The 16,508-nt window shown below is 51.9% G+C and overlaps 1 protein-coding gene across 2 annotated transcripts in view; it reads left to right on the top strand.

Moving 5' to 3' along the window:
* The window catches only part of Syngr1 (synaptogyrin 1), a 28,920-nt gene extending 13,345 nt beyond the window's left edge, over positions 1-15,575 (top strand). Inside the window, exons 2-4 of one of the 2 annotated variants that reach the window (XM_021182962.3) lie at positions 6,280-6,517; positions 7,436-7,581; positions 11,856-15,575. In XM_021182962.3, coding sequence (XP_021038621.1) covers positions 6,280-6,517; positions 7,436-7,581; positions 11,856-12,077 — 606 coding nt within the window. In that variant the 3' untranslated portion in view covers positions 12,078-15,575. Of the gene's footprint in view, positions 1-6,279; positions 6,518-7,435; positions 7,582-9,178; positions 9,453-11,855 lie in introns of those variants that run through there. The other variant, XM_021182963.3, reaches the window with a different exon arrangement.
* Positions 15,576-16,508: the final 933 nt, after the last annotated feature.

Below are 16,508 nucleotides of genomic sequence, written 5' to 3'. Positions count from 1 at the left end.
GACCTGGCCATTTGCTGTTAGACACCTTGGGTTGTTGCACCTGCCAGATGTAGATGGCAGTGTGCAGAGACTGGTAGCACTTGGTCTAGGCTGCTGCCCCTCAGCGCCTGCCCTGCCTGCCTGGGGTGTGGGTAGCTCTGGAGCCCCTGACTTAGTCTTTGAAACCCTATTGTAGGCCACTCCCCTCCTGTTCCCCTGAGCACCAGTGTTGCTTAGCCATCATATTGATGCTACAAGGTACAGCAAGGCTACCTGCTAGCCTTTCTCTCTCTCTCTCTCTCTCTCTCTCTCTCTCTCTCACCACCTGGTCCCCTGCTCCGTTACTTCAGGCCCTCCTCTGGAGGCTGGTTACCTTGTGAGTCTCAGTTTTCCTTTTCTGTCAGTGAGCCAGTCTAAATTACCTGCTGGGTTTCATGAGCCAGTGAGCCCGAATATCCTGTATGGACAGGTCTGTGGTGTCCTGTGGCTCACCAAAAACCTAGCCCCTTCCTTCCTTCTTTCCTTCCTTCCTTCCTTCCTTCCTTCCTTCCTTCCTTCCTCCCTCCCTCCCTCCCTCCCTCTCGCCCTTCCCTCCTTTCTTCCTAAATCAAGATAGGATCTCACTATGTAGGCCTGAGTATCTTGGAGCTTGCTGTTTAGACCGGGCTGGCCTCGCATTTCCAAAGATCTCCTTCCCTGCCCATCAGGCGACCCCCCTCATCCCCTGCCTTCTGCTCTGCTCTGCCACTGTTTTGCCTGTGGTAAAAGCAGCCAGTAGAAGAAATCACATCAAGTATGTGGCATGGTGGCACAAGCCTTTAATCAGCACTCGAGGCAGAGGCAAGTGGGTCTCAAAGTTCAAGGCCAGTCTGGTTCTACATAGTGAGCTAGACCTGTCAGAAGGAAAGGAGGAAAGGAGAAAGAAAAACAAAACAAAACAAAACACATAATATGTGACCTTGTGTCTAGGTTGGGCACCAGAGATAAGACTCAGGATGTCTTGTGTGCTCAGCACATCTCTGCCTCTGCCCTCCCTCACCCCTCCCCCGCCCCTCCCCGCCCCTGCTCCCGCCCCCCTCCCGCCCCCCAGCCCTTGTGTCTAGTCTCATTGCATATTTCAGTTCTTCCCTTAATGGCTGGGTCAGGATCCACCGTGTAAAGGGCTGTGGGCTTTGCTTAATCTTCCTTCAGTGTCCGGAACCTGTGGCCTCAAGCTCGCTCTCATTTTTCCTCAGGAAAAGCTTGCATAATTCCCCCGAGTGCCTGTGCCTGTCTTCCTTCTGTTGCTTGGCTCTGCACCCTTCCGCGTCGTGTAAAGTGCAGGCACTTAATAGAAATTCAAACATCACAGGCCCCGGGGCCTCGGGGATGTCACGAGGCAGTCATGAGGCCATAGCTAAATCGGACCACTGTCATGTGACACATAAGAAGACAAGAAAACAGTGTGAATGGTTCTTGGATTTCCTTCATTGTCTGTATCTCGGTTTCTTTAATCCTCTGGGTATCAGCTGTGAGCATGCCAGGCTGATACTGAAGTGACAGTTCTTTATAGAAAGATGAAGGGGGGGGGGCATCAGTTAAAAGCACTAAATGCTCTGCCAGAGGGCAAAGCTTCCACTCTCAGCACCCACATGGTGGCTCACAGGGAGATCTGATGCCCTCTTCTGGCCTCTATGGGTTCTGCACACTGCGGTGCACAGATTATCACTGCACATAAAATACAGTTTTTTTTTTTTTTTTTTTTTTTTTTTTGTGGTTTTTCGAGACAGGATTTCTCTGTATAGCCCTGGCTGTCCTGGAACTCACTTTGTAGACCAGTCTGGCCTCGAACTCAGAAATCCGCCTGCCTCTGCCTCCCGAGTGCTGGGATTAAAGGCGTGCGCCACCACACCCTGCATGCCACCACGCTCTGCTAAAATACAGTTTTAAATAAGTGGAAAGTTGTTGCTGAGGAGACATCTCAGTTGGTAGGTTTTTGCTCTGCAGGCATGAGGACCTGAGTTCAGTCCCCAGTATTCACCTGAGAGTTGGGCACGGTGGCTTGAGTCTGTAGCAATAGTGGGAGGCAGGAGGATCTCTGGGGCTCACCGGCCAGACAGTCTAACTGAACCCCTGAGCTCCAAGTTTAGTGAAAGGTCCTCTCTCTAAGAGTAAGGCAGAGAGGACCAGAGGAAGACCTGACATTGATTTCTGGCCTATACATACATACATGTGTGCACACACACACACACGTGTACATGCACACATTCGTACACACACATATGTAAAGCAACATCGAGTGGGAATGGGCAACAGCAATTCCCCCAGCTTCCGCTTCCAGCTCACCTCAGGCCACACAAGCCTTTTTCAGTCTCTCTGAGTTCTGACCTTTCTCCATCCAGGAAGGAAGCATGACAATGACAGGCAGGTGCCCTGGGTTTGGACCCCATTTCTGTCACTTACCAGTTATTAATTATCACCGGCACCTCCTCTACAGAATGCTGATGATACTGATATATATTAGTTAGTAATAAATTGTCCCTAAATTATGGCCTTAAAACAGCTGTCATGTGTCATCTCAGTTGTTGTGGGTCAGAAATCTGCTTAGGTGGGCGCCATTGCCTCCAAGTCTCTCACAGGCTAAAGCCGCTGTATCGGCCAGCGAGCGCAGTGGTCTCATGTGATGGCTCTACTCCGGATGCATCCATTTCAAGTTTACTAAAAACGGTGCTGGTTGAGTTCCAGTCCACCCCCATTCCATAGGCTGCTGATGGCGGCCTTCGGTTCCCTTCAGACTGCCAGCCAGAGACTTCTCTCTGCTCCTTGCTGTGTGGGTTTCTATGGTGCAGAAACACAGCAGTTGGCTTCCAAGAGAGCAGGCAGGGACAGGAGACAAGAGAGTGAGTGAACTGGGAGCCAGAAGCAATCCCTCACTGCTTACATAATGTCACGTTAATAGAGTGTACTTTGACCGTATTTTTCCCAGTTATCCCTTCATCTTCCTTCTCCTGACGACCCCCAAGCGCCACCCCCCCCCCCGTTCCCAACAAGCTCTTACCTTCATGTCTTTGATTATGCTTTATTTATGTGTATGTATGTGCACATTGTGTCAGTACTGTGTGTGTGCAGTGCCCACAGAAGCCAGAAGAGGGCGTCAGATCCCCGGGAGATGGAATTACAGGTGGAAACTGTACCAGGTCCTCTGGAAGAGTAGCAAGCCCTTAACCCCTGAGATGTCTCTATAGCCCTGTGTCTTTGCATTTAAAGTTGCTTGTATGAGCACAGTAGGGGCAAGCACAGTTCACCAGCCCTGCACGATGAGGAAGATGGCTGCCCTAGCAGCCACTGGCCACCTGTAGCTCCTCAGAAAAAGGGTGGGGCCTCGTGAGTCCAGACATTTTTTTTTTTTTCCGAGACAGAGTTTCTCGGTGTAGCCCTGGCTGCCTCTGCCTAAGAGCTCTGTCTGACTCTGCCCTCCCACCCCCACTCCCCCAGGTGCTCAGATTAAAGGTATGCACCGCCACTGCCCAGACATGTTTTTTTTAACCACATTGTCTTTTAGAAACAGATCACTTGCTCCAGCCATTGTGGGGTGTGACCATCAGGAGGCAGGGTCACCACAGCCTGAGCCAGCTGCCCATCCAGCTGAAGTGAACAGGGTTAGCTTAGCTACAACTTACAGAATGGCCCATGGGACACACTTGGAGGGATTGTTGCCCCTTCCAGTTTCTGACTTGTCATTTCGTTCCCTTGAGGTAGGATGGAGCTTGTGGGCTGAGACACCAGACAGAACAGCCTAGGCCATTCAGGAGGAACACAATACGGAGCTGGGCAGATGTCAGGAACTGTGGAAGTTGACCCAGAGGACCGGATCAGACCTGAGTTCCACACCAGCTTTGGGACCTGTCTTAGTCAAGGTTTCTATTCCTGCACAAACACCATGACCAAGAAGCAAGTTGGAGAGGAAAGGGTTTATTCAGCTTACACTTCCATATTGCTGTTCATCACCAAAGGAAGTCAGGACAGGAACTCAAGCAGGTCAGGAAGCAGGAGCTGATGCAGAGGCCATGGAGGGATGTTACTTACTGGCTTGCCTCCCCTGGCTCGCTCAGCTTTCTTTTTGTTTATTTGTTTTTTTTATTTAAAAAAATTTTTTTTTTAATTTTTTGGTTTTTCGAGACAGGGTTTCTCTGTGTAGCCCTGGCTGTCCTGGAACTCACTCTGTAAACCAGGCTGGCCTCGAACTCAGAAATCCACCTGCCTCTGCCTCCCAAGTGCTGGGATTAAAGGCGTGCGCCACCACGGCCAGACTCAGCTTTCTTTCTTATAGAACCTAAGACTCCCAGTCCAGAATGGCACCACCCACAGTGGGCCCTCCCTGCTTGATCACCAACCAAGAAAATGCCCCACAGCTGGGTCTCATGGAGGCACTTCCCCAACTAAAGCTCCTTTCTCTGTGATAACTCCAGCCTGTGTCAAGTTGACACACAAATCCAGCCAGTACAATTGACTCCTTGTCAACTTGACACACAAACACATCAGTATTAAGCCTCAACTCTTACTTTCTTATTCATCCCCGAAATCTAAAAGTCTCACAGTCTTTACATATTAAAAGTTCAATCCCTTTAAAATATCCAATATCTTTTAAAATTCAAAGTCTCTTAACTGTGGCCTCCACTAAAATACCTTCTTACTTCAAGAGAGAAAAATATCAGGGCACAGTCACAATCAAAAGCAAAATCAAACTCTAACTGTTCAATATCTGGGACCCACTCATCATCTTCTGGGCTCCTCCAAGGGCTTGGGTCACTTCTCTGACTCTGCTCTTTGTAGCACACACCTTTTCTTCTAGGCTTCAGATGTCTGTACTCCACTGCTGCTGCTGCTGTTCTTGGTGGTCATCTCATGGTACTGGCATCTCCAAAACACTGCTCTCTTCCACTGTAACTTGGCTTTACCAATAGCCTCTCATAGGTTCTCTTCATGGTGCCAAACCTCAACTCCTTTGCATGACCCCTTCAGTCCTGCACCATCAATTGAAACTGAGGCTGCACCTTCACCAATGGCCTTCCTTGGCCTCTCACAGTGCCGAGCCTCAACTGCTCATCATGACCCCTTCATTTCAAAATCAGTACCACCTGGTTGACTGTGTAACAGTACCAACTCCAGCCACAGCACAAGATACGACTTTGGCTATCTCTGGAACACAGCCTCTGTGCTCTCAGAAAAAACTTCCCAGAAGATTTCACCCCAGTGATGCTGGTCTCTTTTTTTTTTTTTTTTTTAAGATTTATTTATTATATGTAAGTACATTGTAGCTGTCTTCAGACACTCCAGAAGAGGGAGTCAGATCTCATTACAGATGGTTGTGAGCCACCATGTGGTTGCTGGGATTTGAACTCTGGACCTTCGGAAGAGCAGTCGGGTGCTCTTACCCACTGAGCCATCTCACCAGCCCAGCTGGTCTCTTCTTAATTACTGCTAATTTCTTAGCTCCAGCTAACCAGCATCAATAGTCCCAGTAATGCAAAGGATTGGTTTAGTAGTTCTGGTATCTTGTTAATCACAGCTGGTTCTTCAGCCCCAGCTAACCAGAACCACAGAATCTTCACAAGCAAAGCATCAATGGCCCTGATAAGTCTTTAATCTTCCCTCTGAGATTTCACAAGCCAGGCCTCCACCATCTGCACTGTTCTCAACATTATCTTCCAAGCTCCTACACAATATTCCATAGAGCTCTTACCACTGAATGGCTCTTTTAGCAAAAAGTTCCAAAGTCCTTCCACAGTCCTCCCCAAAACATGGTCAGGAATACCCTACTATGCTGGTACCAATTTGTCTTAGTCAGGGTTTCTATTCCTGCACAAACATCATGACCAAGAAGCAAGTTGGGGAGGAAAGGGTTTATTCGGCTTACACTTCCACATTGCTGTTCATCACCAAAGGAAGTCAGGACTGGAACTCGAGCAGGTCAGGAAGCAGGAGCTGATGCAGAGGCCATGAAGGGATGTTCTTTACTGGCTTACTTCCCCTGGCTTGCTCAGCTTTCTTTCTTATAGAACCCAAGGCCACCAGCCGAGGGGATGGCGCCACCCACAGTGGGCCCATCCACCCTTGGTGTCAGGTGGTAGGAGAGTCTGCCTGTTCAGTCACATGCCCTTAAGTCCTTGCAGCAGTGTTAGGAAGTAGTTGATGTTCCCTGTGCTGTGTGACCTCAGGCAAGTGGCCTTTTCCTCTCTGCATCTTCTGCTTCATACCTAACCTGCCTCGTGTTCACAGTGAGTCGGGGAGCGCTGCTCACACCTGCTCCTATCCTTGCAGGTCTTCTCCATCGTGGTCTTCGGCTCTATCGTGAACGAGGGCTACCTCAACAACCCAGAGGAGGAGGAGGAGTTCTGCATCTACAACCGCAACCCCAATGCCTGCAGCTACGGCGTGACTGTGGGCGTGCTGGCCTTCCTCACCTGCCTGCTCTACCTGGCGCTCGATGTGTACTTCCCGCAGATCAGCAGTGTCAAGGACCGCAAGAAGGCTGTGCTGTCTGACATCGGTGTCTCGGGTGAGCCGACTTTGGGGTGCCCTTTAACAGTGTGTCTAACAGGAGAGCTCTCTCTCCTCCACCCTCCCCTGAAGTGTAGGTGACTGACTAGGGGCTGTGGTTGGGGAGGGGAGGGAGTCTTCTACACCCCTCCCTGGGAAGACTGGAGCTGCCCCCTTCCATTGGTCCTGGGAAGGATGCCACCCTTTGACGGTCTCCCATCCTTGGGAGTCCCAGAATCAGCCTGAGCATCATTAGGACTGAGGGCCCCTGTTTCTGGGCCTGCGGTCCCTTTGACCTTCTAGAGCGAGCTAGGACTAAATGAACATTCCCCAGAAGCTCCTCTTAGGGACAGGCTGGTACATGCCCACTCTATCCTAGACAGCTCTGGTAGACCATGGGCATCCACAGAAAATCTTGCCCCCCTACCCAGCCCACACAGCTCAGCTTCAGAGGGGCTCCATTTAGGGCAGCTTCTGGAGGCTGCACACAAGTGGAAAGTGGGGAGGAGGGGTCCAGGCCTCGGATCATGAATCCTCTATTGTCCTGTCCCAACTGTCCCCTCCCCGCCAGTTCTCTAGAGGTCTGAGCAGGGTCCCTGCCTCCTGCCCCATGCAGAAGCCACTAGCCTGCCTGACCAAGCCAGGGAGATGGCAGTGTTTAGAGATGCCCCGCCCGGTATGGCTGCCTCCTCCCCTCAGTACCTTCTTCCCTGTACTCCCGGCCCTCTCTGTGGTCTCCCGAGACCCCAGCTCTGTGTCCTTCCCAATCTGTGTCTTTTCTCGGCTCCCTCCCTCTACTCCAACCCCTAGCTCATTATTTGGGGGTCAGGGAGCATGGGAACATGCTCTTGAACTGTCCCCCTGTTCCTTGGTGCCCTGTTTTCTCCCCCTTCTCCTTGTGTGTCGTTGACATCTGGCCTGGCCTTGGGCACCCCAGCCTTCTGGGCCTTCTTCTGGTTCGTGGGTTTCTGCTTCCTGGCCAACCAGTGGCAAGTCTCCAAGCCCAAGGACAACCCTCTGAACGAAGGGACGGATGCAGCCCGGGCTGCCATCGCCTTCTCCTTCTTCTCCATTTTCACGTGGGTGAGTACAGGTCCTGTAGAGTCCCCACTTGTTCCAGCCGAACCTCAGGCTGTGTCCCATGGAGTAGATGGGCTAAGCCTGGCTTCCCGGAGGGAACTTGCTCCAGGGCCACCTGCAGCCTCCCAGAGCGAGGCAGCCCCTTGGCTTGATGTGGAACACTTTCCTAAGGATGTGGCTTGAGCCGGGCGTGGTGGCGCACACCTTTAATCCCAGCACTCGGGAGGCAGAGGCAGGCGGATTTCTGAGTTCGAGGCCAGCCTGGTCTACAAAGTGAGTTCCAGGACAGCCAGGACTATACAGAGAAACCCGGTCTCGAAAAAACAAAAACAAAAAAAAAAAAAAAAAAAGGATGTGGCTTGAACATCACCACATAGCCCAGATAGTTCATGAGCTCAAGAATCTCCTGTCTTAGCCTCTAAGCACACAGCACACCTTTGTGCTTCCCTTTCATGGACAGAATCTTCACTCTTGGGGTCTCCCCACTCCAGGAGAAAGCTTCCTATTGGCTCTGCTTTCCAAACAAGGAAACCGGGGCTCAGTAACTTCTCAATGTACTTATTTATTTTTTTGTCTTTTTAAGGAATTTTATTTTTAGGTCTGGCATGGTGGCATTCACCTTTAATCTCAACACTGGGAGACAGAGGCTGGCTGATCTCTGAGTTTGAGGCCGTCCTGGTCTATAGAATGAGCTCCAGGGCTACACGGGGAGACCCTGTCTCAAAAACCAAACCAAACCAAACCAAACCAAACCAAACCAAACCAACAAACAAACAAAGCAAAAAAATATGGAGGAATGCGTTATCTAGGGGTCCAGCATGCTGGAGCCTGTCCTTTTCAGGGCTAGCCGAAGGTCTCAAGGGCTTCCTGTGCCACAGCAATGCCAGCCTCTCTAGGTCACATGCATTTCCTCCCTTGCTAGTCTCCCTCCAGTCGAGAGAGGTTGGCGTGTCAACATGCCCCCTTCCCTCTTCCCCGTTCTGTTACTCTGTTGTAAGTTCTTCAAGGGACCCCCTTGGCCTGCACACAGTCAGTCCTCCCTCTCCTCACTCTACCTGGGTGACTTTAAAGATTTATTTATTTTATGTATGTGAGTTGCTGCCCTCAGACACGCCAGAAGAGGGCATCGGATCCCATTATAGATGGTTGCGAGCCACCATGTGGTCGCTGGAAATTGATTGAACTCAGGACCTCTAGAGAGTCTTAACCATTGAGCCGTCTCTCCAGCCCTTTTTCTTTTTGTGGACCCTAACAGCCATCTTCTGGGGGCACTCTATACCTCTCAGTATTAGGAACTAAGAGTTTTGGTGGTTCAGGTCCCAGAAGCCAGCCATGGTCACCGTAGAGCTCTTGATACCTTCAGGACTGGGCAGAAAGATCAAAGTGGCCTCAAGGGATCTCATTTGGGAAGAAGGTACCCTAAAAAGTAGGACTTCCCCTATTCCTGCCCCTGGCTAAGACGGTGCCACTGACAGGAACATAGCAATTGGATTGAGGGCAAACACCTAATAGCTTGGTGCTGCTGCCCACTGCCAGCCCTTCCTGAGGCAGCTCTGCCCTTCCGCTTTCTCAGCGACCTCACCCCTGCTCTCTCTGGCAGAGCCTGACAGCAGCCCTGGCCGTACGCAGATTCAAGGAGCTTACCTTCCAGGAAGAATACAACACACTGTTCCCTGCCTCAGCACAACCGTAGTCCCTGAAGGACAGGGAGTCTACACCTCAGGAGGGCCCAGTGTTGGAGATGTTTGATCACTAGGACAGGAGGAGGCTGGCTGGGGGAGTCAGCTATGGCTCGCCATTGGCTAGCTCATGCAGCATCACTTCCTTCGTTTATTCTTTGTGTTCGTTCCTTCAGTAAACGTTTATTGAGCAGCTATTTTGTGCCTGCGTGGATTAGACAGGGCCCTGGCCCCAGGAGCCTATTGGCTGGGGAAGGGAACAACAGCCAACCTTCCACAAAGTGGGGTGGGCTGTTAAAAGGTCTGAACTGCTGGGTGGTGGTGGCCCACGCCTTTAATACCAGCACTCAGGAGGCAGAGGTAGGCTGCTTTCTGAGTTCGAGGCCAGCCTGGTCTAAAGAGTGAGTTCCAGGACAGCCAGGGCTACACAAAGAAACCCTGTCTCACCAAACCCCTCCCCCTCCCAAAAGGTCTGAAGTGCCTCCAGGAAGGGGCTGTGCTACAGACATGGTGTGAAGGACCAGCTTGGTGTCTCCCTAGGCTGACTTCCTACAGAGGGCTAGCCTGGAGTGTTGGAGGATCTGTGGCCTGGCTCAGTTTTCCCATGCCATGTGACTGAGAGCAAATTCTTGCACCACCCTGAATCTTAGTCAATTTTCCTAGCCTGACTGATAATGGATCAATGACTTCAGGCAGTTGAGCAAGGGCCAGGACAGGGCTTGGCACAGAGATGCTCAATAAATGTCAGTTCTGCTGTCCATTCATTCATTCATTCATTCCTTGAGTGAGGCATCTCCATAAGCCCTGCTTGGAGAATGGGTCTTACAGTAAATACTTGTTCTGCCAGAAGACTGGCTTCCAGATCCTGGGCAGCACGCACCTATGTTTGTGCTCCCTGCAGAGGTGGAGGATGTAGTGGGCACACGTGGACCCCAGAACACTGCCTCTGCCTTGCTGTAGCTGAATGCAGAGTAAGCCTGCTGACATTGGAGGCATGCACATACAGACAGCCTGCTGCCTGGTGAGATGCCGCATCGAGTGCAGGTCCCAGAACACTGAACAGACAGGGATCTTCAGCAGCCCTCTTACAGCTCTGCTGGGCCAGGTCCTCTTTTCCTGTATGTGGCCTCTTGGACTGGCTGACCACAGTAGGCATTGACACAGGGGCAGGAAGGAGACAAGCCACAGACATAGTTGTAATTGCCCCTAGGTCAGTGGTTCTCAGCCTTCCCAATGCTGCAACCCTTCAATGCAGTGCCTCACGCTGTGATGACTCCCAACTGTAAAGTTATTTCATTGCTGCGACATAATTGTAATTCTGTTATTGTGATGAGTCAGATTGCAGATATCTGACATGTGAGCCCTCAGAGGGGTCGAGACCCACAGGTTGAGAACCACTGCTCTAACTGGCGCTCTCTCTCCCTGAAAGCGTCTGTGGAAGTCACTGTTCTCCCTACCCTCCTACCTCTGTGTGGGTGGGCATCATGAAGTCTGGGAGGGAGGGAGGGCCTGGTCTCCATACCTCTCAAGCCACCATTCTGTTTGCTTTCTGCCCTCTCACCCCAGCCCCAGAGAGTTCTGATCACTCCTTAGTCTGTCACAGGCTAGGGCCCCATCATTGGGGCTGAATTTCAACACTCTTTGCCATGGGTCCCCTCTCCTGTCTGCCTTCATCTTTCCAGCCATGACCTAGGAGGGTAGGCTGGCAGGGGGTGGGGAAAGCTTTCTCTGATCTGATAATGCTTTTTAGGTCCCCGAGGTCAGCTCCCTTGTCCCCTCTCTGTACGTGGCTGCAGTCAGACCTTTCCCAGACTGTATGCTGAGAGAAACAGGACCCAGTATGTAGTGAACAGTCAAGGATCTGATGAGTCCTGTGGTCCTGAAACACGTTTTACTGTTTAGTTTTTGACCCAAGTGTTTCAGCTAGAATTAGCTTTAGTGACCAGTGATTTCCATTCCAAATAATAACAAATTCCAAGTCTGGAGAGATGGTGTAGGGCTTGCATAGTGGCTGTAGGTGTTCTCAGTGATCCCGGCTTCTACTGTCCCCATCTCTTACCCATCCTGCACCCTGCTGTGTTTAAGCAACTAGAGTTCCAGCTAGCTAGCACATCTGCTTTCCAGTCATTAGATCAGGGGGTGGGACAAAGAACATGGCTGTATCTCATTGGCTGGGAGTTAGCCACGTGAATGTGCCTAGCTACAAGAGAAACAGAAAGATGGCGGCTTTTAGAAGCTATGAAGAGTTCTCTGTTCTAGGCAACCTTTTCTCCCGTTTCACAAAACATCCGTGAGGACACAGTTTGGGAGCAGGCTGTGTGTCTTTGGGCCATATCAACCCTCCACAGTGGAGTGGTCTTGCCTTGGGACATATGGGGCAGGTAACTTCTAAGGCTCCTGATAGATGGCTGATATGGTCCCAGACCTCCTGAGGGGTGGTCGTGTGAACAGTCCTTCCCCTTGGTCAAGCTCGGTGCTTTGAACGTCTGTAACCCTCTGCATCCTGTCAACTAACCTCTACTAACTCAATACTCTTGTCTGTCTCTCCCTTAACCGTCCCTCCCACCTGCCCCCTGTCCCTACTTACCCCTATCCCAGGCGGGCCAGGCTGTGCTAGCCTTCCAGCGGTACCAGATTGGCGCCGACTCGGCCCTCTTCTCCCAGGACTACATGGACCCCAGCCAGGACTCCAGCATGCCTTATGCACCCTACGTGGAGCCCAACGCTGGGTCGGACCCTGCTGGCATGGGTGGCACCTACCAGCATCCAGCCAACACCTTTGATGCTGAGCCCCAGGGCTACCAGTCGCAGGGCTACTGAGCCCCCCGCCCCCCAATGGTGGTGATGGTGACCGCCTACCCTGCCCCTGCCCTTCCATCCTAGCTCCCCTCCCAAGCATCCTGCTCCCTCCCAGGTGACTCTGCCTAGCACATGCTCAGCCTCCAAGTGACTCCACTGAAGCCCAGTGCAGCTGGGGTGGGGAGTGTCAACATATGTGTGCAAGTGTGTGTCCAGCAGGGGTGGGGAGTAGTGGTGTGTGTCCACATATGTGTGCAAGTGTGTGTCCAGCTGGGGTGGGGAGTGGTGGGGTGTGTCCACATGTGTGTTCAAAGTGTGTGTCCAGCTGGGGTGGGGAGTGATGGGATGTGTCCACAAATGTGTGTGTCCAGCTGGGATGGGGAGTGGTGGGGTGTGTCCACATATGTGTGCAAGTGTGTGCCCAGCAGGGGTCTACAGGTGGGGCCCAGGGGTTACAGTCATTCATTGTGTCCTTGAATTCAGTAGGTTCACTGAGCACCTACTGAATGCCAGGCTTTGTTTAGCTGGAGAGTAAGAGAGAAAGGGAGAGGGGAAGGGGGGCTGAGGAGGCCCTTTTCCAGACACAGGAAAGGTGGGACAGACAGATACTGGGAAGTTTGCCTACAAGGGGCTCAGCCACATGGTGAGTGTGCTCAGTCACAGGATGTGGGCTGTCCTTCCCAGAATCCTTGATAGACATCAGTCCTCCTGGGATGGCCAGGGTTATCTCCATTTTATGGTTGAGGAAACCGAGGTCTGACGGGTCAAGACACTTTGTTCAAGGTCATTGAATCAGGGCTGTTGATGGGGCCAAATTAAGATGGGCCAGATAGAGCTCCTGCCAGTCTTCTTTACTTCCTGGTCCTGCACCGCTGCTCTGCCACTCAGCATTACTCGAGTTTGATGAGGGGGTTGGGGGTCGGGGCAGAGCAGCGCTTCAAGACATGAGTCCAGTGAGACCCCTGTGATCTGCCTCAAAGCGAGGGCCTCCCCTGCCTCAGCTGCTTTCTTTCCTCATGCAGGTCCCTTCCTCCGTGTTGGTCTTCTCCTAGTGGGCTCCCTCAACCTACCCTTGTCCCTTTGTGTTGCTCCGTGCTCAACATGGCCTGCAGGGAACTCCTTTGGGGTATGCCAGCCACCCTTTGCAGTTTCCCAAAGGAGTGGTGGCCATCCCTGGCTCTTGGAGGGCTCACTGAGCCCTTTGCTCATGGCTGGGTAGACAGGAGGCCAGGAGGTAGTGGACACTGACCCAGGGTCCCAGTGAGTAAGTGGTAGAGATGACCTTGCTTCCTAAATGTATTGGCTCCACCCACCCAGCAAGTGGCCCCACCCCTTGTGTCACCTAGGACACTGTCCTCTCTTTGCTTGTTTGGGTCAGCAAAGGTTCCCGGCTGGAGCAGTGGGGGGAGCTTTCAACTATAGGGTCAAGATGAGTGCCACAGCCATAGGTCACATGACCCCAAATGACGCAGGAGTGAGATGCTGCAGAGAGACTTCCAGCCACTGGAAAGAGAATAGTGGTTTGGTGGTTGCAGCAAAGACAGAAGGGAAAGTGGGCGGGGACTAAGAGGACAACAAGGAGGCATTTTCATACCTGGTGCTTCCCTCCCTGTGACAGAGGGAACGCAGAGGGAGGTTGTCTGTGCTGTCCTCCTGTGTGTGCCCTTTAACAATTGAGTGTCCCCACCACCTCACCCCATGCCCTACTGGGATCTGTCGGGCAGACTTACTCTTCTGGTACCCGTGTTAGTGTGATGTCACCAAGGGTGACTGTGGTCCCTGTCCTATAGGAGCCTGTGAAACACATACAGGCACAGGGTCCATTACGGTGGGAAACGTTGTGTGAGCACGGGCCTGAGGAAGAGTCAGGGAGGGGACAAGGGTGTCAGAGGCCTAGAAGCAGCCCCGCAGCTCCTCTTGAGCAGAAGGGGGAACCAGGAAGGGAAGCAGACCCTTCTGAGTCCTCGGGAAGTTTCCAGAACCAGGAGCACAGAGAGTTAGCGTTGGATCCAGACTGGGGGTCTCCACGTTTGCTAGGGGTTCACAGTGTTGGGAGAGAGCCCCAGGCAGCTGAGTGACAGCTGGCTGTTGCTGACTTCCATTTTCCACACCTGGGAAGGGGCTCTGTGTACAGCCGACCAGGTGGCTCAAGTAGGGACGGCTTGGGGATGGTGGATAGTGACCATAGGAGAGACTGGCTATGGGAGTTTTGCAGTGCCACCCTAAGCCACGAAAAGTCTTTGCTACTCACAGCCCCAAGCCTTCCCTGCCTGTGGGTACTAAACACCCAAGGACTGCCCATCTGTTTCTCCCTGGACAGCAACAGGCCGCAGGGGATGTCAGGCAGAGGGTAGGGTGCTGGTTAAACTCTGCCCAGCCTTGGGCATCTCTCATAGACTCTTCCTAGTGCTCAAGCTGGAGATGTTTACGGGACCAGGAGGCGGGACGTGAGCATCTCCCCTCGTCCCATGCATGCCACCATCATGGTAGTGATATCAGATGGTGGGTGAGTGGTCCGAGCAGGATTTGAGTAAGATCCAGGCTTCTGACTCAGTAGTTTAAGAGAGATCACACCCCCACGGACATAGCATAGTCCGTGGAGGACCCAAGGCCGGCAGCACCCTGGCTTTCCTTCCCCTCTCCACGGACCCTGCTTTCCTCCCACATTCTCTTTGGAGAGGGTCCCCCACAGCCATGCCCTATGGAACTGGGGTTCCCTTTTCCCTGTCAAGCACAAAAGAAGGTCTGGGGGAACATGGGTTCCATGCGAGTTTAGAGCTGCAGGGATCCTTTGAGAGAATCCTATTTCATCCACGGTCATGTACAGAGTGAGATTGGGAGCCCCACCTTCTGCCTTCTGAGATGACATGTCCTGCGCAGTCCACAGGCCATCTTGCCTGGGCGGCACCCAATCCGCCTAGGATGTAGCAATCAAGGGGCTTATTTCCAGAGGACTGACACCAGTCTCTACTCCATCTGTCCGTAATGATTCTTGATTTTCAAAGACTTGGTGTCCCAGGCTTTTCCCATGTAAGCAAGAGCTCCCACTTGTCACCCTGGGACACCTCTAACCTTTGACCCATAAATCCTTTGACCCCTAAAGGTTATGAGCAGGAGTCCCCAGAGTTTATGGAGGATGAACTGGGCTAGCTGTCTCCCAGTGCTACCCCTGACCTGATAACTTCTGCCCCCTGGTGCCCACAGCTCTTATCTGGGTGCCCTGGTTCCTCCCGCAGCGTTACTGCCTGTGTATAGTATAAATATATATATTTTCTATATATAAGATGTATAATATAAGGCTCCACAATATATCTGTGAGTGTGTGTGCGTGTGCGTGTGTGCGGTGAAGAGCGGCCCCCAACTTTGGGCCCTGCTCTAGCCCCTCCCCCACCTGGTTAAGCCTCTCCAGTGGACCCAGTGGCTCTGAGGCATCCTCCTCTATGACATCCATCCATCTGTGGTGACCAAGTGAAGGTGGTGACTTCTGGTGACATAGTAATAAAGTGAAGAGTCAACTCACCAGTGGGCTGTGTCACTGTGTTTCTTTGACATCCCGAGTCGAGTGTGGCTTCAGCTTGTTTACCATCTCTCTCTTGTTTGGTTAACTTGTGTTTGTTTTTGTTTTTTTCCAAGACAAAGTTGCATGTATCCAAGGTTGTCCTCAAATTCGATACAGAGCTGTAGTGACCTTGGACTGTGTGTATGTGTCTGTGTGTATGATGTACGTGTGCTAATGGAGGATAGTTTTGTCTTGTCTGTTCTTCCCTTCCACCTTCTCTTGGGTTTAGAAGATTGAACTCAGCCAAGTTTGTGCAGCAAGCCCCTCCACCCAATGAGCCATCTCGCCAGCCCTCCCTTATTTTCTCGAGACAGGGTCTCTGGCTGATTCTGGAGTTCACCAGTTCAGCTAAGATTAGCTGGTCAATACTGGAAGAGCTCCAAGGGTCCTCCTGTCTACACCTATCCAGTACCAAGCTCTTACTTTGCATTCATGCTGTGAATCCAAACTCCGGTCCTCATATTTAAGTAATAAGTGCTTTGCCAGCTAAGCCATCTACCTTTCTGATACAGCCTCCACGTCCTAAGTGCTAGGATCACAAGCATATGCCTGCACTCCTGTCTTATACTCTACAGGAGAGAGGATCCAGGGCCCTGTGCAAGCCAAGCAAGCACTGTGCTAACTAGGCTATATCCCCAGCCCAAACAGATTTTTTTTTTCTAAACATTTATATATTTACTAGGGAGGAGGTGCCTTAGAGCCCACGTGGAGATCAGAGGACACCGTTTGGGAGCTGGTCCTTTCCTTCCACTGTGTGGATCGTAAAGATCAAACTCGGTTATCAGTAGCTGGTCTGATACTTGATACTTAGACTAGGTTGGCTTTGAACTCCAGGAGGTCTGTCTACCTCTACCTCCTGACTGCTGGGATTAAAGGAGTGTGCTGCTGTGTCT

This window comes from Mus caroli, unplaced genomic scaffold, assembly GCF_978045245.1.
Source record: "Mus caroli unplaced genomic scaffold, Mus_caroli_1 scaffold_16, whole genome shotgun sequence".
Lineage (NCBI taxonomy): Eukaryota > Metazoa > Chordata > Mammalia > Rodentia > Muridae > Mus > Mus caroli.
Note: the sequence above shows the minus strand (reverse complement) of the source record. Positions and strands in the feature narration are given on the sequence as shown.